Raw genomic sequence first — 22460 nt, forward strand, 5'->3', positions numbered from 1 at the left:
ACGCAGCATGCAATCTATAAACTAACTACAGCTACCAAATAACTACAGTGGAGTAAAAACACAATATTTGACATTGAAGTGTGATGTGGAGGAAAATGGAAATACTTAAGTAAAGTACAAATACTGTAAAATTGTACTTGGGTACAGTACCTGCTTCTTTTGTCCAGCCAACAGTCCAAAACCTAAAGCCTCTTCATTTACCTTCATAAATGACAAACAAAAGCAGCAAATGACTGAAACACTTAAATAATTATCATGATAGCTGCTGATGATGAATATCCTTCTGATCTGCTAATTGATTAACTGACTAATTGTTGCAGCTCTGTCACCTTTCAACGTGTCGGTGGATGGGGTGAGGACGGTAGGGATAGATGGGGAACATTGGCGACCCCGTGTGGTCTGTTTGCAGCACCTGCAGGTCCTGATTACTGTGTATACACAAACCCTCCAGACTATAGCAGGGATTTAAAGTATGGGCACATTCAGAGAGCGATCAGGAGCTTGAACAGTGACCAGCAGTGGTCAGCATCCTGTTGTGTGCTCCTGTGCCGCAGGGTAAACAAACAGCAACCTGCAGGGCTGCTCGTCTCTGGCGCACAGCGGGGCGGACTGGCCCTTTAAGAAGGATAATAAAGACGACAGCTTCGCACGAGCCGAGCGCATCGATGCCGCGCGCTACATTTCAGCACAAATCCACAGCGGTGCTGCGGGAATAAGCCGACATTATACTCATATACATCCACATCAAGTGTGCGTGAAGCTTTGACACGGCGGGAGGAGAAGATGTGACGCCGCGAACAGCCGCTCTGCTCTCTGGTGCGTTATTGATCCGGTAAGTCTCATTTGTGTCACTCGCGGACGACAAACCTGTTTTCTCCAACACTGAATTCAACACGAAGGTGAGACAAACCGCTGAATTCGTCCTGCTCTCGGGTCTGGCTTTTCCACAGTGTTGCTATCATCCAAGTAAAGAGGGTTTACAGCGTATAAAGTTGCCGTTGTGTATTTCTGTAGTGGCCATCTTTGGATTGTACTTTGAGCGGAGGCTGGCGCAGCGCTGAGGAGATAACATTATAACAGTGATTTCATCCATTGTAATGGGATAAAGCGTTATTCTAGGCCCGGTGCCCACATCTTAAAGACGTTAATGCACTCTCCGGGTCTGTTAATGTAATAACAAAGGGCCACTCTGCTGCTGTGTTTGTTGGACACCGAGCTTAACATAAAAACCCACATATGTAAGTGAGCAGCGCGCTGGAAACAAGTCCTGTAATACCACCTTTAATATTTATGAGAATATTTGAATCTATTGCTGGACTTTTCTTTTCTGTTGAATTTAACTCCACCATCCTGCCACTGATAATTTCCCTCTTTAAGCCATTTGTCTGGAAGCTCTGGAAGCCCACATCAGCTCCATTTGCATAACATAACACACAGTTTGCTCCACTGCATCTTGGTGCAGCATTTCAATCAATGCAATAGATAAAAACAAAGGTTGGAAGATGTCCTAAGACCAGCAATGCACCCTATCAGTTCACACATATTCACACAAGGTCTTTCCACATTGACTGTGCTCTAAAAATATCCCTCTAGGCTGCTCTTTCACTCCCAATATTACACCAGGGAAGCATTATGAAGAAAAAAAAGCCAGGGAATTGCTTTCTATTAAAAACTTAATGAAACCCTATTTCTGTAGGCAGATTAGTGGTAAACTCCCACTTTCCGCTAACACCGCTGACTTAGATTTTTAAGTGACAGATATATTGGTGATGCTGTAAAACTAATGAAGCCACAGTGAACGCTTGTTTTTCTCGCAGGGTGGTGAATCCTGCGCTGCAGCACTACTTTTGGCACAGTCCGGATCCTCCACAGAGCCCTCTCCTCAGGGAGGAGAAGGCTGCAGGTTTTCTAACTTCCTACCTTTGTTGTTTCAGGACATCCTGTACATCAGCCCCCCTCGTCTCACCCCCCGGAGAGCTCCGCTTAAATAAGTAATAATGGAAGACAAACGCAAGAAGCGGAGCCCAAAGGTGTCTCTCCCACAGCCCCCTCCTCCCCCCATCAACCCCCGCAAACTCTCCGTCCTGCCTGCCAGCAAAAGTGCCACCTTCTCTCTCGGCCTGCCGCAGCCTCCCTCCCCCAAGAACAGAGGCAAGTACAAGAGGTCCATCGGAGCGCCGGGGCAGCCCAAAGAGGTGTTCACAGCCGTCGTAGCTCCACCAAAGACCACCAGGTTTGTGTCTCAACATAACAGGAAAATCCTCCAGAAAACACCAGCAGTTATGTAATTGTCTCAAATGCTCTTTGCATGTTTTGGTCCCATCATTTTCAAACAGGTAACTTGGCAAATTGGATCACGTGAGCTTACGTGCAGTGTGTAAAATCTCCACTGCGGTTATGTTTGAGTATAGAAGAAAAAGTGTACAACCAGATTTTTTTGGGTGCCTCAGAAGTAAGCAAACTACACCCGCCAATTTGCACTAACAGAGAATTCAACTTTGATCATTTATACAATAAATTACCTCAGAAATGTTCTTTAACTTTTACTGAACAAAACTACTGTTTCATATGCAGCTAAATTGCTTGTAACAGAGTCATAATGTCAGCAAACTGACTCAATAAAGTCTCATTCCAGACCAAGTAAGGCTGCAGCAGCAACACCCTCAGTGTGTTGCACTGGGCATGAGTTGCTTTTATTGATTATGACTTTAACTTTGTTATTAGGTGCTAATATATTAAGATTGAGCGAGTGTCTTTCAATTGATGTGGTTACATGAGCCATTGTTATTCTGATTGGGCTTTTATTTTATTTGTTAATCAAATATTAGGGTCGATGTAAACACAGCTAATAATACGTTTTCAAAAGAAACCTCGGACTGTATGTGTCACACATTTGAAGGCTGGGCTGTTGTTTTTTTTTATAACTGCTGTTGATGAGTTTCAATTGCAGATTGCGATGATGTTAGTGTGTTCTGTCATTTTTTCCTCAGGCCCCACAAGGAAAAGCCCCGGGCCCCCCAGCCAGCAGGGCCCAGTAAAGTAGTCCAGTCTTCCCCCCTGCAGCACTCCTTTCTCACAGATGTCTCAGATGTAAGAGAGATGGAGGGAGGCCTCCTCAACCTCCTCAATGACTTCCACTCAGGCAAACTGCAGGCTTTTGGTAAGATAACCTTGATCAGAGTGGCCACCGAGGGACTATTCTATTACAGGCTGAAAATAGAGGCAGTTAAAAAATGGCTTTGTTGCATGAATCAGACTGAAATCAAATAGCTGCGGTGCTATTTTTACACATCTGGTGTCATGGAAACACTTTTGACTTTGCTCTAATCCTTCTGCAACCAAAAGAGTTTAGAGAAGCTTACCTGTCTGCTTGGACTCACCTGATTTCTAGGTAAGGTGTGCTCCTTTGAGCAGCTGGAGCATGTGCGCGAGATGCAGGAGAAGCTGGCCCGGCTGCACTTCAGCCTTGACAGCCATGTGGAGGAGCTTTCAGAGGACCAGAGGAAGTGTGCATCCGACCACAACCTGGAGCACCTGCTCTGTAACGTAAGCATGAACCAAAGCAGCACATGATCATCCTCATTTGTAGAAAGAGACAGAGACAGATCAGCTCAGGGTTCACATACACCTGATGAGATTTTGAATATTTACAACCTTTTTAAATGTCACTTTTGACGTGACCAAACGTCCCATTAGATTATAGCAAATCAGTGTGTTTCATTATTGTGGAAGATTCACTGAAACATCATCATGTCTGGAAGTCGACTCTAGTTTAGTAGGTTTAGCAGTTCCTTAGAGCAAAGTGAGACTGTTCACTGTTGGTTTTAGAGAAGTCTCGCCTGAGGCTGTCGGGCAAAGTACTCACACATAAAACTTAAATGATTTCACCAGTGAAAGTAACAATAAAACAAGCTATCGCAAGATAAACCATTAGGTTGATCAACAGGTTTTGATTAATTTACTGCAGCAAACCTCTGTTAGAGCTCAAATTTCTTATGTCTGCAGATGAATGGTCTATAATGAGTGTATTTCAGACATATAGCAGTGTATGTGGATGCATTCACACACTGGCTAAAGCAAATAAATACAACCGTGATTCAAAAAACCTTGGCGCTGTGTAAAATGTGATTGAAAATAACCTATATTCAGTTGAACATATTCAGACGACATATTTGTTTTACATATAGACTTTCTGTTTCTTGTAAATGACGGACTACAATTTATTTTGAATTTGATGCCTGCAACATGTTCCCAAAAAGCTGGGACAGGGGCATGGTTACTACTGTGTTACATCACCTTTTCTTTTAACAACACTTAATAAGCGTTTGGGAACTCTGGACACTAATTGTTAAGGTTTGGAAGTGAAATTCCTTCTCATTTCTGCTTGACACATGACTTATATTATTATTTACAAAAAACAAAACAAAAACAACTAACAATATTATATTCAACTAGGAGGGATTACAATGTTGAGGTCATGGGAGCACCTCAGTTTAATCATTATTACTATTATTGTCATATTATTTTGTTCTTTGAAGGTCTTCATGGGTCAAGAGAGTGATGCATTGATCACGTGTGCAGTGTAAATGAGTCAAGCTCATGACACTCCAGTATGTTGCAACTCATTAAATGCTGGCAGTTATTCTGCACACCATGGCTATGTTAAAACTTTACATTTGTTTATGTTGCAACTTTATTTTTCTCAAGGTTCAACACTGTGACACTGATTATGGTCTGGTTATGTCTAGGCACAAAAAACACTTGGTTAGGGTTAGGATCATGTGTAGGCTTACCTCGCCACAAACAGCTGAAAATGTGGGAATTTTAGACAATATTAAATAAATAAACAAATATATGTATATATATGCTTATGAAATAAAGAAATATGCCTATGAAATAAATTATGTAATAAATAAATGGGGCAATAAATGTATAAATAAACCTGAATATGATTATATAAATGAGTCAATATAGTTCAATAAATAAATGTTTTATTTTAAAATAGAAAATGTAATCGAAGGACAACTACAATTTATTTTGTAATATTGACTATAATGGCATTCCATAGAACATTTTCCGGTCCTTTTATTAAAACTGTCCAGTGGTTTCACGCTTACAAATGTTGAAACACCATCTTGGACGGTGGTCTCCGTCTTGCCCAGCTGGGCTTAAAGTCGGGTCATATACATGTGATGAGATTGGATATTGTAGAAATGTTGATATGATATTTAAGGCTCGTACAAATTTGAATGTATCCTTGGTTTGCAGAAATGTAAAATGCCAACATTTTATTCTGGTCTATAACCTATTCTTTCTTCCTTTCACTCTTAGCTATGAACCTTTAAGTTCAGCAGATATGGCACAAAACAGAAATATAATTTCATGAAGACAGTCTGATATCAAACAGCATAAGCAGTGTTAACATTATTGTATGCTTTGCTGAGTTTCTGGTATGTTTAAATGTTAAATATTGTCCAGCACAAACAGTGATTTCTCGTCCGTAAATGCCTTGAAAGAGCTTCTATTGTTGGCAGCATGTTGTGCGGCACCTAGTTACCCGCCCCTGGGGCTGGTATGCTGATGGTGGGAAGCGGCAGCGCTATGTGTGAGGGAGGTGAGAACAAGCTTTCAGCTCATGACAGATACCGCTGCCAGGAATACTCGCTAGCTGGTGGCTAATTGTGCCTCGGAGCAGATGGGCTGTGAAGTGACTTTCATTTGTGTGAATAAGAAGGGAAGCTGACCATTTGTAAACAATGTAGTCGAATGATGGGATTTTAATTCAAATATTGACCTGACACACACAGGGCTGTTACGTAATACATTTAGTGATTAATCTACTTGCACTTCCACATCTATTTTTGGCTGTTTGTATTTCACCTGTCACCCATTTGTTCCCACAGCTGGAGGAGCTCAGCACCTCAATGTATCCTTCCCTAACTGAATGACTGTTTATGTATGGGCATCACCCAGCACTGGATTTAAATGATCTGTTCTTCAGCTGTGTGAATCCTTAATGTGTCCGCGTTCAGACAAAAGCTCCACTTGGCTGAGAACCAGGACCTGCCCAAGACATCTGGTCCCTGACGAAGTGACGCGCGGAGGACGGCGACCACTCACTCATCTTCTCCCAACATCTAACCACCAGGTTGCCAGGGCATCGATCCAGCTGCCTTAGTAACAGGATGGAAAGATCCACAGGAGGAGGGGCTATTTTTTTTTTCTTTTTTCCATTCGGCATGCGAAGCCGAGGGAACAATACAGTGACTCAAAGCAGCAGAGCATTAAATGAACTCTCCACTGAAATCATAAAGCCCTCATTCATGGCACAAGAAATGACTGAACAGTTGTGTTTGAGGAAACGTTTCAAAGTTATCAGCATGCTTTTGGCATCAGCTAACTTGGCTCCAGTTATTAGTTACATCATTTGATGACAAATAACTGAAACCAGGTGAACTTTTTCTTCCTGTATTTTCTTCTGTCACAAAAAGCACATTTCATGACAGTAAGAATTTGTATCACATCATATTAGGCCTTGTCTTTTGCATAATTTCATAAGGTATTTGTCTGTGCTAGCAAAGATAAGATAGTGAGCCATACTTAAGTAGCAAACATATTTGGCCCTTGTCGACAACACCACTGTGGTTAACTCAGAACTTTAAAGGGAGATTTCACTTTTGCTATTATTCTGAATATGCTCCCTCATTTTTTATATCTCTGTTGTTCAAATTTAATACTGGAAAACAGCAAACAGGGAGAACCTTTATTATAACTGTGCATTTTAAAGGGACTACGCGAGGAGACCTAACTGTATGTTTGATTAACTTACATATAAAATGGTTTATATGTGCAGTTCAGCTACTGTATCTATTGACGCTGTCGGTTTAAAATAACTTGATTAGGGCCGATTTTGCCAGTGCTTTAATAGGATCGCCTTGAGGCTCTGTTTTTGTGACTGAGGGCCCAGTAGCAGCATCCTTCCATGCTACGCCACCCTGCTACTGAAGAAATGCTGTAAAATCTACTGTACCATGTAGGTCAATGGGATTCTGTCCAGCACAACCACAGAGTAATGCAGCTGGCATAAGTCTCTGTAAAGGTCAATTTCAAAATGGCAGCTACTTTCGAAGTGATGATGATATGATTTGCCTTGTATTTCATTCCAATTTTGGCAGCAATGCACCTTGGCCATGATATTTAATCCCTGACAAGCCAATGAAAGTGGTATTAGTGATCAGTCTGAAACATCAAAGCCTGTCAAAGTATTGAGGCGTTCAAAATGTAATATAAGACTTTGTACTGCTTGCTAAGCCTACCTCTTTTCTAAGGCCTTCTACAGTGACATAACACATTTGTCATTATATCCTTCACAGTAGGGCTGCAACTAAGGGTTATTTTCACTTTCTACCGATTAAATCTACAGATTATTTTCTATTCATCAATTCATCGTTAAGGCTATAAAACATCCAAAAATATTGAAAAATATTGGGAGTCCAAGGTAATGTCTTCAAATGTCTCGTTTTGTCTGACCGACAGTCCTAAACCCAAAGATAATTCAGTTTACAGTGATAGAAAGCATGTGATGCTGGAAAAAATGAGAATTTGGGATTTTTAACAGAATAATCAAATTAGTTACAAATTAATTTTGTCTATCGCTCTCCTTCTCTGTAGCCATTTTCTTTCAACTTTCCATGAATTAGTCTAAACATTAAACTTGTGAAGACTCGTGTGTTCAGTAACTGTACCCATTAATAAAGGTAAATGAGGTAACTTGAAGGGCAAATCTGTGTTTCTTGGATGAAATTTAAGTCACCTTTTATTTTGAAAAGCAATAAAATGTAACTGGTCCCCTCTCCCCACTTCCAATCCCATTGAATGAGACACCTGGAAGTAAGTTTTACAGAAATAAAACACTTTATTCATATATCAATCTGTCTTTGCTCTTGTTCACAAACAAGTTTAATATAATTTAACAATAGATGAGTTAAAAGGCTACTTGAAGACTGGCACTATACTGAGACACAATCAGATCTGGGTCTTCACTATTTCTCAGGCAACTGCTGGAGTAAAGCTCAACAGCTTTTCCTTTCATGCTGTCCTCATCCAGGAGAACTGGTGCAAACCCAGCCATGATCTAGGCATCAGTGTACATATATATCTCCTTTACAAAAATATACACAATTTGATCCTGCCAGTAAATTTTGGTCATGCAAAAAAAAAAAGAAAAGAAAAAAAGACGGTACCAACTCAGCACATCATTAACAGGACTTTCAAATCATTACACAATAGATAAATTATAAACTGTAACATCATACAGCATACGATTACAGGTGAAGCTAATACTGTGCAAATACACATTTGAGCTGTACAAAAGTATTTTGTACTATTTATGTTAATCTCATTTCACAAATCTTCAAAACAACTACATAAAATATTTTGAAAATGCCACATCACATTTGATGAAACAGCAAAAATATACAATTTTCAGGTCCCTGTCTTCTTCCTCGTCTTTTTGTGCATTTCAGTTTTACATTCTGCAATAGTGTCTCTGATTTGTCTACAGTACATGTTTAGATCATGAAAAAAAGCAATGACAATCATGGGATGGTAAAATGTAAAACTCATTAAGTCGATCATGATAATGAGCTACCATTTCAAAGTGCAAAGAGAGCAGGTTGAGTGTGTGTAAGACCTGATGTCAGTATGTTAGAACTGTCCATGCTTCTGTATCAGAGGAAATCTCACTGAGATAAGAATAAGAGCTCCTAATTCTCAAGGACTTTCTCTTTATTGATATAAAAGTGCAGGCACTATAAGAAATGTAGAACATCTCTGTCTTCAAGTAAGGTCAGTGTTAATGTTCTTCTCTTCCAACATTTTGTATGTGTTTGGATTTAGTCCTTAGGATCTCATTTAAATCTTTATGGACATTGGCAGGCTGGGAAGCAGCGCAGTCGATCAGGCTGGGCCCCATCTGGGCGTAAAGGGCTTGGCACAGGTTGGCGGTAGCACCCCTCACGCTGCCGCCCCGGCCATGGATGGTACCGCTGTGGGTGGAGGTGCCCAGGAGATGCCACAGCAAGGGCAGCACTTTCTGTTCCACCATCTGGGGCTTGCGCGGATAGAGCTGTGTCACAAGATCTGGGGAGAAAGTGAGAAGAAAAAGGTTGTCCCACGTACTAATCAATTTGAGAGCTAAGGCTAAAACCCTACTGCACTGTTCAGTTATAACAACAAACATACCTGCAACCTTTTCGATAAGATCCACCTTTGCCTTGCCGTTTAAAAACTGAGCCTTGTTGCAGAATGGCTGAAGAAGAAGTATGTTATCTGTCATGGAAGCAAAGAAAATAAAGTCAAATAAAGACAACTCTCCAATTAGACTTGTTTCACTTCTAGCTGAAAAATTTAAAAGCCAGAAATTAGTACCAAGATTTGAAATAAGTGCATCAATAGCTCCAATAGCAGCAGAGTAGATAGCGTTGTTCTTGGAGTTGAGGTGATTGTCAACGATTGCTGGGACCAGGATGTTAACCACTTGCGACATGTTGTCTTTCAACAAGTGGATGATTTTCTGTAGAGACTCAAGGGCATACAGGTTGACTTTGCTGTTGGACTCCTGCAGCCTGGCCTTGAAGGCATCAAACACCTGAAAGAAGGGAACCGAGGGGAGAAGAACAAACAGTGAAACAGTTTTTACAATGAAACAGAACTGTACTATGGTGCAATGACAAAGCACATGAAGAAACATTGATAGGATTTGAAAAAAGAACAAAGAAAAAACAGCACGAACCGGGAAAATACTATTGATGACTATGTTGGGGTTGTGCTGGCAGTCGGCCGTGAGTTGGTCGATTCCCTTGATCCTTTCTTTGAAGTCCTTTGAACCCAACAGACCTGAGATCTGCTTGATGTACTCGTTCTTGTCTGCAATACTCTGTGTCTGAGATCTACAGCTGTAATGACTATTACACTCCCTGTAGATGATACAACACATTAAATGGTTTATAAACCTGTGAGTTAAGTATGAAAAACACACTTTCCACATGAATTATGCAGTTTGTGTAAGCCACCTGCTGGTCTGATTGAGTGGCTCCCTGGTGAGAGATGAAGCTCTGACTGTACCACTGCCTGGGAGGGAGCGTCTACCCCTGGCTGACTGTGTGTCCTGGGGCATCTCACCAAGACCCTTAAAAACCACCCAAACAATCTCCAAGTAAGATGACAGTGTGATCTTGAGCAAAAACAGCAATTATAAATGCCTACTAGAAGGAAACACTGTACCTTAGTCTTGAGAGTGAAGACAGTGTCTCTGACAGTCGGCAGGTCTTTGGTGGGGATATACTTCTCCAGGATCTTGTCAAAGTCAGGGTGGGATGACAGGGACAGCAGCATTCGACGGCCAAAGTACCTGAGGGTTGAAGCAGTATAACAGTAAGAACACCAAGGCACACTGTCTGTCTTGTACAGATCACAAAACTCTCAGCAGTGATCTTTGGTCTTACAGACAGTCTTGTCCATATATCAACAAGCTGGAAAGCTACTTTTGTTTCATTTTAGATATCTTTCAAATGAACAAGAGAAGATAATCCTTTAGTGAGCCTCCAGATCAGAAAATCAGGTATTACAGCAGCACAAAGACAGAAGTAAGTACAGGTAAATAGAGAAACCTACAAAATAAATAATTATAAGTATATATAATAAAACATACATCATCACAGTAAGCAGTAGATATTTCATAGTAAATCATACATCAACCAGAATGTAGGGATATATAATACTGTATGTTGAAATATACTGCAGTATTGTGCTGCATTATTTTGTAAATGGTTTCTCTTTTTTTTTATTCGTGTTTATGTACATGTAGCAAGTACTTTTATCTAAAAGACAACCACAAGCATTAAAAATGGTGGTCCATGTTTCTGATCACTCAGTGGATTTCATGGCATGTGCTAATCAGAGAGAAAATGTTGACAACAAATTGGAAATTCTTATATTAAATTGGAAATTCTTATATTTTGTATTTTCTCAGGATCAGTGGTGTTTGATCTGCTTTTCGATGGGCTAAATTTTCCAGAAAACGATGACAGGGATTATCTGTGAATCAACTATTAGACCCAACCGATCTGTTTCTTTTTCATACAAACAAACAGAAAGTATCAATGAATTTGTGCAAACCATAAAATTAAAATCAAATCTGTGCGTCCAAACATGAATGAGGTACAGTGGCTCCAACTTGTGAAAGACCTAAGTGAAAACACAAGCAGCAACAACAGAAGAAACGTCTCTACATACCTGGCTTCCTGTGAGGAGTCTTGTGCGAGTTTGGTGACGGCAGGTAAGATTCTGTCGGTGAGATCTTTACCTCCAGACAGAAGACGGACAGCACCGACCTTCTCCACCAGATTAGCCAGATGTTGAGCAGTGCATTTTCTTACCACTGCGTTGAGATGACTATAAGAAAAGGGAAGACCAATTCAGCAATCAAAGATTAAATTTTTTAAAAGATTTGGTGTTGAGGATAGTGCAAAAGTACCCCAGAAAATTGTAAATGGTGAAACAGCACTTCACTGTGTGTGTATGTAGACATACATACTGACCTGAGTCCTCCAGAGAGTAAAGCGCCGATGCTACGCATAGGTGTGCAGTGCTGCACCATGCAGTCCAGTGCTGCATCCACATCCTGCCTGATGAAGGCGTTGCTCTCCCCGGCCTTCTGCAGTAAAGCTTTAACTGTCCCCTCCAGCTCCTGGTCCATCGCCTTCTGCAGGTGGGTGTACAGGTCCCCCAGCGTACACACTGCAATCCTGGAAACACCTGACCGCAGGTTCTTCACCTGAATAAGATGGACATTATTATTACCTCACAGGAAACAGGATCATTCGAGCATTGAATAACAGAAAACAGCAGTAAATATTACAATATAAGATCAATTATTATCATCATTATCATTTTACAACCCAAGGTTTTATAAAGAAATCTAGTTTATAGCCCCTCTTTGATACTACTTAAGACAGAAATTATATTAATTAATAAGTAATTAATTAATCTAGGGCTGCAAATGACAATTATGTTCATTGTCCATTAATCTGTTTATTATTTTCTCAATTAACTGATTGGTTGTCTGGTCTACAAAATCTCAGAAAATGGTGAAAAATGTCAATCAGTGTTACCAAATCCCAAGATGACGTCCTTAATATATATAAAAGATAATAAAGATATTCAGTTTACTGTCATAGAGGAGTATTATTTTTAAGATATCAGAGAATTTTGATTTGTTTGATTAAATTATCAAAATTAATCGATTATCAAAAAAGTGTCCATCTGATGACATCAGATATCAATATAAAGATCAAGTTGAGATGGATTAACGAGCAAGATAATGTCAAAATGATTTGGGAGTGTTAAACAACAAATAACCACCTCTTGAATAAGAGACATGCAGACATCATGCAGGCGGCCCTGGAGTGTGTCTGAATGGTAGTGAGCCAGACTGCGCAGGAACGTCAGACCCTCTATCTTCTTCTCCCTGAGGAAAAAAGAGTCACAGTTCCTATGACGTATGATGGCTGTGTATATTTACAAAGCTATATAAATGTATTGCAAAGGACTTTGTTACCCCACAATTATCACAATATTTGTAATTACTGTGATTTAATGTTTTGTATTAATGTATTTCATAGCTAATCTACGGAAGCCCTAAAGGGCCATGCATTCATACATTTTATTTCCTCCGTTTTCCCGTGATAATGAGTTAATTTCATTTGTTTTCTCGAGATCTCTAGTTACTATCTCGAAATAACAACTGATTTTCTCGAGATAATGAAATAATTAATTCGAGATCTTGAGAAAACAAAATGATAGTGTAGTATATGAAATCATTGCAGGAAACATCATTCAGTGTAGCAATGTCAGAGGAGCAGGAGCATATTGATCACCGCGTCACATATCTTTTCAATCAAGGCCTGACACAGGCTGAAATAGCATTATGCCTTGCTATTACAGATAATATATACATTAGTGTGCGTAATCTAAAAAGACGGCTAGCAAGGCTTCAGCTATATCGGCGGCGCAATCTAAGTGACCCTGATGTCATCGTTAACTACATAGCTGACCAGCTACGAGGTCCCGGGCGTCTCCATAATCTCAGGCCTATCATATCACAGTCATTATCTCGAGATCTCGGATTAATTATATTGTTATCTCTGGGAAACAAAATTTCGTTATCTCGAGGAAATAATCCCATCCCCTTTAGGGCTTCCGTACTAATCAATACCTGTACCTGTATTTTTAATGCTATCAGCATCTGTAGGATTTGAGTTGTGAGTACAATGGATCATAAATATTCTCCACACAGGAAGTGCAGTTGAAATACGGTAACATGCAGCCTTTCTGTGTTTCTCACCAGTCTTCAGAGCTAAGCAGGTTAAAGCTCTGTGTCAGTGCCAGGTCAGGCTTGGGGAACGGACACAGCTCCGGAGGCTCTGAGAGGTTTTTCTTGTGGCCCGTAGTACCAGGGGACAGCTCATCTAAATGGCCCGTCAGACACCACCCAGCACACACAGACACACAAATTGGGTCTCATGTTACATCTCTATCAGTCTGAAAACAAGCAATGTGTGTGGGTGGCGGTGCATTAACAGTAGGTTGTCAAAACAAAGCATAGTGCCACATTATCCAAAGCAAACATCTTATTCACCCATGCCCTGATAGTCTCATTAATGTTCCAACATTTTCTATAAACAAAGACCTGTTAAAGCACTGGTTCATCTATTTATAATGCGATGGAGTACTGCTTAATTTCAAGCCAGTGTCAGACCAACGGACTAATGATACTACTTATCGTCACTCAGTTGGTCTGACACTGGCAACATAACAAAGATATAGATTGACATTTTTTAGTTGTTCATATGACTGAGCTTGACAATCTTTCAGGTGTTTGCATCACTAACCTGAGCTGTGGGACAGCGATGGTCGGGTTCTGCTGAGGCTAGGGGCCCTTCTGAGACGGGACAGGTTTTTGGGATTCGGGGGCACTGTGGGGGGGCTCGGCTGGTGGGGCGGAGTGAAGCACTTGGTGGGGCTTTGAGGTCCAGGTGGGCTGACAGGGCTGTTGGGGCTGATAGGGGACTCATCAGAGAGAAGGTCTGCTTTGGTGGAGGTCAGTGTGCTGCCGTTCAGATGCAGATCTACATAAGAGAGAAGCAACAATTAAAGACTCTGCCTACGAATAAAATACATTACAGCAAGATCCAATCCTAGTGTAATATCGGAACATAAAGACACACAATATATAGTCATATTTAACACTTATTTTGAGCTAAGTCCTTGGAAAAAAATCAGACAATGTGAAAACTAGCCAGACTTTAAGCAAAATAAAAAACAGTTGGTTAAGGTTCACAGATCTCTCTCTTGCCTTTGATGATTAATGCTCTATTTTCCTCTGTGGGTGAGTCAGACAGCATCTGTCTGACCCGGTGGCGAATGTTCTCTCGCGTGTGGTCCCCTTGACTGAACTGCCCCTCTTGCTGATCCAGACACTGCAGTCGTGTTTTATCCCGGCCAAACCTTGCATTCTTCACCCTCTGCTGCACATGCATTGGAAGAAAACACACCAGGTGGGTAAATGGAAACGTTGTATGATGTACTATGACTTACCAATGCTAAACAAAGTGTGACTAACCTTAACCTCATCAGGACGTGGGCTGTCATCACTGTCTCGGTGACTGCCAGACAGAGCAAGGCTGTAGATGCCTGCTGAGGGAGCGGTGGGGGGTTTGGCCACAGAATCACCCAGCTCAAGTGACAAGGCGGCTCCTGGACTGCTGGAGGACATGCCGTTGCCAAACATACCTGAGAAGCATGAGGGGGATGTTTGATAGCTGATGCAGATAACTTAAATGTATTATCAGAGAGGTGGATATTAAACCTGCTAACCGACCTCTTCCAATGACTCCTTCAGGCATATCTGTGGCTGGTGAGTTCCTGCTGCCGTGGGTCTGAGATCCTAAAAATCAAAGAAGAGGATTTTATTGAAGCATATAAAGCATTCCAAGAAAAAACTCTGCCCAGTTTGACATCACCGCTGACTGACCTTTGGGAGGCTTCAGGGCTCTGACTGATTCCCGGAGGGCTGGTTTGACCAATGGAGGAGACGGTCCTGTCGTCTCTTCCTCAGTTTTTATAGTTCCGTTGGAGTAAGTGACTCTTTGCCCAACAACACCTACGTCATATGACAGCTCATTTCTCTGAGACAACCCTTGAAAACACAGAAAACAAAGACATAACATAAGGCGCACTAAATAATAAAACAGAATTGGTAGAACTTTATTTTTCTTTTTATACCTTGAGGGCTGATGAAGTCCATGGACACAGAAGACCTCAGTTTTGCAGAAGGCACTCTTGCAATGCGAGGTTTCATTCCTGAAGAGGCTGAATTTCCAGGGCTGTTGACAGATGTGACAAGTGAGAAATGATGCTTTAAAACTGCTTAGCACTTCAACACACTGTCAAACAACACCAGATGGGTACCATGTTACCACTGCTTTAACATGTCACCAGGTCTGTGACTCTATTCACTGAAATATAACAACAGGTGCCTGAACTGATTAATGTTACCACATACTGTAATAAACCGGTACTCATTAAAAAACATGAACTCACAAAAAATGCATTATTTGAACACATAATAAAACATGTTCTTTCTTAATACTGTGCAGTTCTGGAGGAACTACAAAGCAATAAATGTAAAATGCAGCAAAATGTGGATTTTTTACCTGGTTTTGACGCCATTGAAGCTTAAGTTGGCAACTGAACTCAAACTGGAAAGACCACTTTCGCTGGCTGAGCTGGTAGTCATTGGAGAGGTGTGTGATGGTGAGTCCAGACCCAGGTCCAGCCTCACAGCTGAGTCAGGGCTGTCTGGATCTGGATCTGAACTGCTAAGGCTCACTTTTGCCCTCTTCTTGGCAGCGCTGTTGCGCAAAGAGCGCAGGGAGTTTAGCATCTATGAGCAACACACAAATTTGGCATTTATGAACATGGAGAGTAATATATTTAATGAAGGAAAAACCTCACCACGCAAGAATAGCAGATTGTACCCTCATGCCTTTGGTTGTACAGTATCTATTGTACCCTAAACACTGGAGTGTTTCTTTAAAGATTCTCAAATGCTGAAAGTGCAAGTTGGAACCAGCTGTGTCCTATATTTTCTAGCTCAGTCTTTCAAAGGAAAAAACAGAAAGTTTGCTGACCTCCTGCATGTCCAGAGGATCATCCTCTTGAGGATCTTGCACCGAACTGATGCCATCAGTGTCCAGAGTAAGGTTCCTTTCTAGCTGATTCTGAGGGCTGCCTGGAGTGTTAGACCTCTGGCCATTATGGGACTGGACCTGCTCTGCTGTAGGGACAACAGGCGAGATAGACAGGGTTGCCCTGGTGCTGCTCAGAGCCCGACGGAACGATGAAGTGGAAGAAGAACTCACGAGGGAGGCACGAAGAGGCCGGGGAGAGCATCTGCTAGAGAGCTGGTCTCCTGAAGGGCGTAGAACAAGAAGGATTTTAAAAAAAGATAATACAAAGAGGCCACAACATTTTTACATTCAGCTGACAGCACACATGTCCACTTCTTTTTACTAGATTACCCTTTGCTGTGCCTGTTGTCTCTCTCCAGGGGCTGGTGTCTCGCTGGTGAGGGCTGCTCTCTCTTTTGTTGGGCCAGGTGTTGGACATAGAGAGGGACGAGTCCACATGACGGCGGGACAGTGTCGGAGTAAGCATGCCTCCTGGGAGTGTAGCCAGTGGATAGGAGGGCAGTAGGAAGGAGCCAGATGTGGTGGGGTTCGAGGGGAGGGAAAACGTGCGCTCAACACTGGGGTTCCTTGAGAGCATGTGTCCTTTGGGTGCCACTGTGAAACAAGGTATTCACACATCAGAAAGCAAGAAAAACTGAGGTACAAATATGGTTCATGTTTGGATTCCTTTCCATTTAAACAGCTCAAGTTCTTTGTCATTTCCTGCTTAATTGTTTGCTGTTGTATGTTAAAACTTTAAAGGGATGAACTTTTGTGAAAATCAGCAGAACAGTTTGAGCTAGTGACGACTTACCAACATCTGGGTCAGAGAAGTTGGTGGTTTTAAAGATGTCAGGGTCTAAGTTGAGGCTTCCACTTCTTCTGAGGCGGGCAGGGGATGCCCTCCTTCGGGAGGATTGTGGCTTCTGAGACTCTGCAGAACCTAGATGTAAATTATATTTTTTTAATTTACACTATAAACTTTACAGAGTTGCACAATATTCAAATAGCCTACAGGACAGTTACAATCCCCCTCTTCACTATGTACAAGGACGCATCTTGACCCAATATAGAAGGTTCTGAAGAGATAAGACTGATGATTAGATCGATTTTTTTTACTAGGCTGGTAAACACTGCTGGCAAACTTTGCAGCCTTAATATTCAAATAGTTTCAAGTCCAGTCTTGCCTCTGAGAACAGACTGTTCACACAAAGGCTGTGTTAGAGGGGGTCAGACACAGCTGCAGCCATAAAAACAGGACTTTTACATTTTTGCACGCAACTGATTTTAACAGGGTATGGAAAAAAAGACTGCATTCAAATATTCAAAGCACACTTTTACACTTGTAATCTTCATTAAAGGGTTACCACCAACATGTGTCCAGATTACATAATATAGCAGCATTGGAAGTGAGACTAATCCCTGCGTAGGGAGTTAAAATCAAACAACCAGAAGGTCAAGGAGATAAAATCCATAAAATCCACTGAGGTGAGAAACAACATAACATTTTGAAAACATAAGATTTTGGCAGCATTAATTAAGTGGGCAACAACGCTTTCCTCTTATAAAATAAAATTAATCATTGCACAATTCCCCATAACTGGGCTTCTTTTCAAATGTATCTTCATTATACTTAGGTACAATGGGGCTTTTAGTGACATGTGGCATGGTGACTCCTCTGAGTCAGCAAGCTAATCCACTTTAAAGCTGCTCTAATTTGAGTTCAGCTGAAGTTGACCATGACAACCAGTAAACTGCACTTGTCACCTCACGTGGAATAAATGCCAGTGTAATGTTGAGAGAGGGGACATTTTGGCACTTACTGAAACTGGGTATGTAGGTCTCTGGACTCAGCCTCCTGGATAGGGGGAGGAAATCCTCACTGGCCACCTATTAGAAGGCAGAAAATGATTTCCTTTAATAGCAACAATAGAGAATGACGTTCAACTAACTAACATAAAGCAATCCTTAAACAAACAGGAGTCTAAGTGTAATTCCATCCACTGGCCTGAACAAAGAGATGTAGCAGACACTTGGCCAGCTCGGACAGGAGACACTGGCATTTGGATGGATCTTCTGATACTGTAAACAGATTCAGCTACATGTACACAACGTCTACTGTTCTCATGAAACTTTTATTGTCAAACTGCAACCTGTGAAATCTTGGTCAAGTAGAGAGACAGTTATGACAGATTTCTGCATCAGTGCATTCTTCTCAGCCTTTGAGAGAAAGAGAGAGTTTGACTGAGATTAGTCCCACTGCCTACACTGTCATTAACACTCATCGACGAGCACTTGGTGTGATTGCAATCAACACTTAGAGCTGTAAATAAGGCATGTTTTACAAGCATAATCCCTGTGATATTACCAATTATGTTTCACGCCCCCTTCAGTACGTGTACTGTGTGGTAATGGGGTTGCTGGGAAACAGACACGGCTGTAAACAGAAGGTTTTCCAAATGGAGGCTGTGAGCTGGATAATAGTTTCCAGAACAAAATATGGTCCATTAATACCTCATGAAACAAAGCCACTAATTTAACCAATGGACATTATTGAAATGGAGCTGATAGAAGCTCATGTTTAACAAATCATTCCAGTTTGTTAGCTAATGAAATACGTTCTTGTATTTATTCCCCATTACTGAAGAACTTGTTAGGTGGAACCTGACCCTGTTATAAGGCCTAATCTCAAGACAATGGATGGTCATTTTTGCAGCGGCAGTGTCACTATCGAGGGAAATGAGTCACCAGCTGTATTTATTCCAACAATAGTGTCAGTGATCCTGAAGTGCTCTGAGATTTTACCTGTCTTTTTACCACATATTTAATTAGGGCTGCACGATATGGTAAATGATCATATTGCAATTATTATGACAGGTACTACAAAAAAAACTATTAAAATCATGATGATGTGACATTTGCTGATGTCTGCACTAGACAAACATGCTCTTTAACATCTGGAGAGCAAGATCGGAAGGTCAGGGCATCTCTACAGTACTTCAGTATAGTCCTGTCTTGTCACACATTTTACCTTTATCAAAAAATTGCAGCTTCTGTGATTTGGATAAAATTTTGATCAATTGTGCAGGCCTAGTGGTATCCTGCCAACAGTGATTCATTTCTAATAATATGAAAAAAGGGAAAAAACAATCTCTTATCAAGCATTATGAGCTGTCTAGACACTGTGTTCCTATTGAAGGAAACACTGATGACGATCACAGATACACACAAGCAGGTTGATAGAACACAATACTCGATCCAGTAAGATGTTTAAGATATAACTGTCCCTCTCTGTTGCACTCCATCCATGCTGCATCATGTGTGATATCACTGTGTTTGGGTTTTTTCCCAGAAAACACTCTCTAAAAAAGGTGCCACCTCTAAGATTTATTTTTAGACCGGTGCCTTTGACTGTGACTCAGCTTGTTCCAACAATAAATGTAAAATCCCGACAGAAGACAAAATTGTAAATACCCCCATATTGTTTAAGATGAATTCCATCTTACTGCCATTTAGCTATCATTCCTCTAAACTAAGCAGCAATGAAGAGAGGTAGAAAAAGCATGAACAAAAAAATAACCTCCTTTTGTGCCCTTTGCAATGACGACACTTGCTGACTGATTGGGAGCAAATCAACATGGCCTGGCAACTGAGATGCTCTGTAATTTCAAAGGTGCTCCAGAAATCTCTGTACAGGCAGCCACAAATGGCTGATTAGGCCCTAATTGCTGTGGGGTATTTTTAGATTGAATGGATGAACACTACTTCTTGAGTCAATGGCTGCTTCATCAATGTCAATCAGTGACAACAAGGACAACATTTCCATCTGTTATCAGAGTAAACTAACATAGATACACTGGAATGTCCCTCTAAGCTGTCTGTCTCATTTTGATAGAGAGTCATATAGTTGCTAAAAACATATGCTAAATCTGGGAATGTTCCCAGAGGGCTTAATTATCACAAGAGATAAATGAGAATCTGGCAAGTTGACAGTGCTGATGATGGACCCCACCTGTTCAGAGCAGTTTCCATTAGGGGTGCTGCACTGCTGGTCATTCTCAGTGGATGAGAAGCTCGACATCTCCCAGGGCAGTTTGTTCTTCCCTTTACCAGCACTGACAATCCTCCTTTGAAGAGGAAGATCATCAGTGAGTGAGCCCAAGCTGCCATAGCCATACCATCGGTCGCAGTCTGGTTCAGTTCTGTGGCTCCTGGCACTGCTTATCCGCCCTCCATTCATCACCCAGTCCAGATCAGCTCCAGAACCATATTGCAGGGAGCACCGCTGTCCTGGTTTGGGCACCACCAAGCCATACTCCACTACTCCCTCTGAGGAGAGTTTAGGCAGGACGTGCCTTGCTCGTCTCGCCTGTACAGCTGCCATAAGACCCTCTGCATCCTTGTTCAGTTCAACCATGTCCACAGCTTTCATTAGAGGCTGCTTTTTCCCTGTGTCAAGGCAATAGTCAAAAATCGCAAACAGCTCAAGGGTGGCATGGCGAACCTTCCTTTTGCTGTCTGCCAAGTATGGTGCAACCTCAAAACAAAGCTTGGGGATGTTGAAATCTTTCCGAGGATGAGTGAGCATAGCTGCCATGATGATGTTAAGGACATCTTCCCGGACTCTTGAATTCTTGTGTTTCAAGTTGGCAGTGACGAGGTCCAATATTTGTTGCGGTGCAACGTTTTTCATCAGCTGTCGAAACACATTCATGTACTCATTTCTGGTGACGGTGCGCGTGTCCCCTAGGGCTTTCAGAGCCACTAAGACTATCTGTTTGAAATATCTGTCTACACCAGCAGTATCTAGCTTCTGGATGAGTAAGTTTAAGACTTGTAAGGTTCCATACAATACTTTAAAATTACTATCATCCAGAAGTCGTGGAAGAAAATTGATGAACTCCTCAATACTGCCAGATGGGACTGTTTTCATGTCCACTTCTGAGAGGATGTGTTTGAGCTCTTCAACCCCATTTGTACGATTTTGGTAATTCTTCGGGTCCAGAAGCTGCTCATGCAACTCCTGGGAGATCAATCCAGGTATCATTATTGATGGTCTTATGGATGCCGTCACATCTGAGAATCCAAAGAAGCAATCCTGTGAGGACAATAGTATGCCTCCTCTTTGCTTCGTGCTTTCATCCTGAGTGGTTGGAGATGGAAAAACCACTCTGCTGTTTGTCAAGCTGCGAAGGCACAACAGAGAAAATTAACACGAGTAGACACAGGACTGAATACATTCCCAATTTATCTATAACGTTAGTGAAATGAAGGCAGTGGGGAGCAGGCTCTCTAGTAATGTCCCGTTATATAAGCATGTAATAACAACGCTACAGCCATATTCTTACTGAGGGAGTGTCTTACTGCTCCTCAGTATCACCATCTATCAACATTAACCTCCGTTAGATTAGAGCGAATGGACACAACCACTTGTGGCTGTCAGAAATGGTCGTTATCAGCAGAGATAACCTTTACTGCTGTACGTCACGTTGTTTTCTGTTATTGTTACGTTTGCATCTATTGAGTGTCTAATACGACACAAAGTAATGCCTTCAATGGGCTTACAACAACCGACTACGTTAAGCAGCCTACATTAGTTAGCTAACGTAACTATACATAAAACCATGGCTACCTGCAACAGCGTTCAAACGGAGCTAAGCTAACTCGCTACTCCGCTAATTGTGTTAGTGGTGAGTGCTGGCTGACGAGGCTAACAAAGTTAGAAAAACAGCAAGAAAATAGACCTTGCATTCCCCCAGCTTCTCTCCGTTGACGCTCGACGAGACTTATCTCATGTTACGTCGTCCAAATGTCCGTGTCATGCTGCGGTAGCTACAGTTCCCTCATTGCAGACATTTTCCTCGGTTGTTTCAGCTGGTGTCTGAAGTGTTGAATGTTTGAAAGCTACTGAGGTATTCTCAGAGAGAGGAGCCCACACATACACACACACACACACACACACACACACACCGAGAAAGCAAAATGGCGAATACATGTCGCAAACTGAGCGCTTCCATGGTGACGCGAGCCATGCTCCTCGAGGCGGTATCATCAGCTCAGAGCTGCAGCGCACACTGCGATGAGAAGTGGCTCAAACTAAGTCGGAAAAATAAACAAGATAAAATGTAACATGCATACGTTAAATTATCGACTTGTGCACCTTTATCT

General features: G+C 41.6%; 2 protein-coding genes across 4 annotated transcripts; one reads left to right on the forward strand and one right to left on the reverse strand.

Moving 5' to 3' along the window:
• Positions 1-484: 484 nt before the first annotated feature.
• ccdc28b (coiled-coil domain containing 28B) lies at positions 485-7930 on the forward strand. Of its 2 annotated transcripts, none has more exons than XM_084380544.1 (6): positions 485-832; positions 1935-2233; positions 2991-3160; positions 3392-3546; positions 5904-5926; positions 6033-7930. In XM_084380544.1, the coding sequence occupies exons 2-6, from the start codon at positions 1998-2000 to the stop codon at positions 6085-6087; spliced, it is 639 nt and encodes a 212-aa protein (XP_084236670.1). In that variant the 5' UTR covers positions 485-832; positions 1935-1997; the 3' UTR covers positions 6088-7930. The 2 variants fall into 2 exon arrangements, with proteins under 2 accessions (XP_084236670.1, XP_084236671.1); XM_084380545.1 differs by having other exon boundaries at positions 485-816.
• Positions 7931-8769: 839 nt separating this feature from the next.
• Positions 8770-22259, reverse strand: togaram1 (TOG array regulator of axonemal microtubules 1). Of its 2 annotated transcripts, none has more exons than XM_084380543.1 (23): positions 22037-22259; positions 20305-21478; positions 18116-18182; positions 17107-17235; positions 16644-16907; positions 16254-16534; positions 15777-16006; positions 15346-15446; positions 15095-15259; positions 14942-15007; positions 14684-14853; positions 14417-14585; positions 13953-14189; positions 13406-13529; positions 12424-12529; positions 11601-11836; positions 11296-11454; positions 10285-10411; positions 10074-10189; positions 9794-9977; positions 9430-9649; positions 9244-9330; positions 8770-9141 (listed from the first exon to the last, which is right to left on the reverse strand). In XM_084380543.1, exons 2-23 carry the CDS (start codon positions 21337-21339, stop codon positions 8855-8857), a joined length of 4560 nt encoding a protein of 1519 aa, XP_084236669.1. In that variant the 5' UTR covers positions 21340-21478; positions 22037-22259; the 3' UTR covers positions 8770-8854. The 2 variants fall into 2 exon arrangements, with proteins under 2 accessions (XP_084236669.1, XP_084236668.1); XM_084380542.1 differs by having other exon boundaries at positions 14417-14588.
• Positions 22260-22460: the final 201 nt, after the last annotated feature.

The sequence above is a fragment of the Pagrus pagrus genome, assembly GCF_965226575.1.
Source record: "Pagrus pagrus genome assembly, chromosome: 18".
NCBI lineage: Eukaryota > Metazoa > Chordata > Actinopteri > Spariformes > Sparidae > Pagrus > Pagrus pagrus.

Bases quoted from the DNA above. Each gene is read 5' to 3' on its own strand.
- ccdc28b (XM_084380544.1), top strand. From the start codon at position 1,998: ATGGAAGACAAACGCAAGAAGCGGAGCCCAAAGGTGTCTCTCCCACAG. The intron at 3,161-3,391 runs GTAAGATAACCT...CCTGATTTCTAG, and splicing joins AGGCAAACTGCAGGCTTTTG to GTAAGGTGTGCTCCTTTGAG. The intron at 3,547-5,903 runs GTAAGCATGAAC...TTGTTCCCACAG, and splicing joins TGGAGCACCTGCTCTGTAAC to CTGGAGGAGCTCAGCACCTC.
- togaram1 (XM_084380542.1), bottom strand. From the start codon at position 21,339: ATGATACCTGGATTGATCTCCCAGGAGTTGCATGAGCAGCTTCTGGAC. The intron at 15,008-15,094 runs GTCAGTCAGCGG...TTTGATTTTTAG, and splicing joins AGCCCTGAAGCCTCCCAAAG to GATCTCAGACCCACGGCAGC. The intron at 10,190-10,284 runs GTACAGTGTTTC...GTGGTTTTTAAG, and splicing joins TCTTCACTCTCAAGACTAAG to GGTCTTGGTGAGATGCCCCA.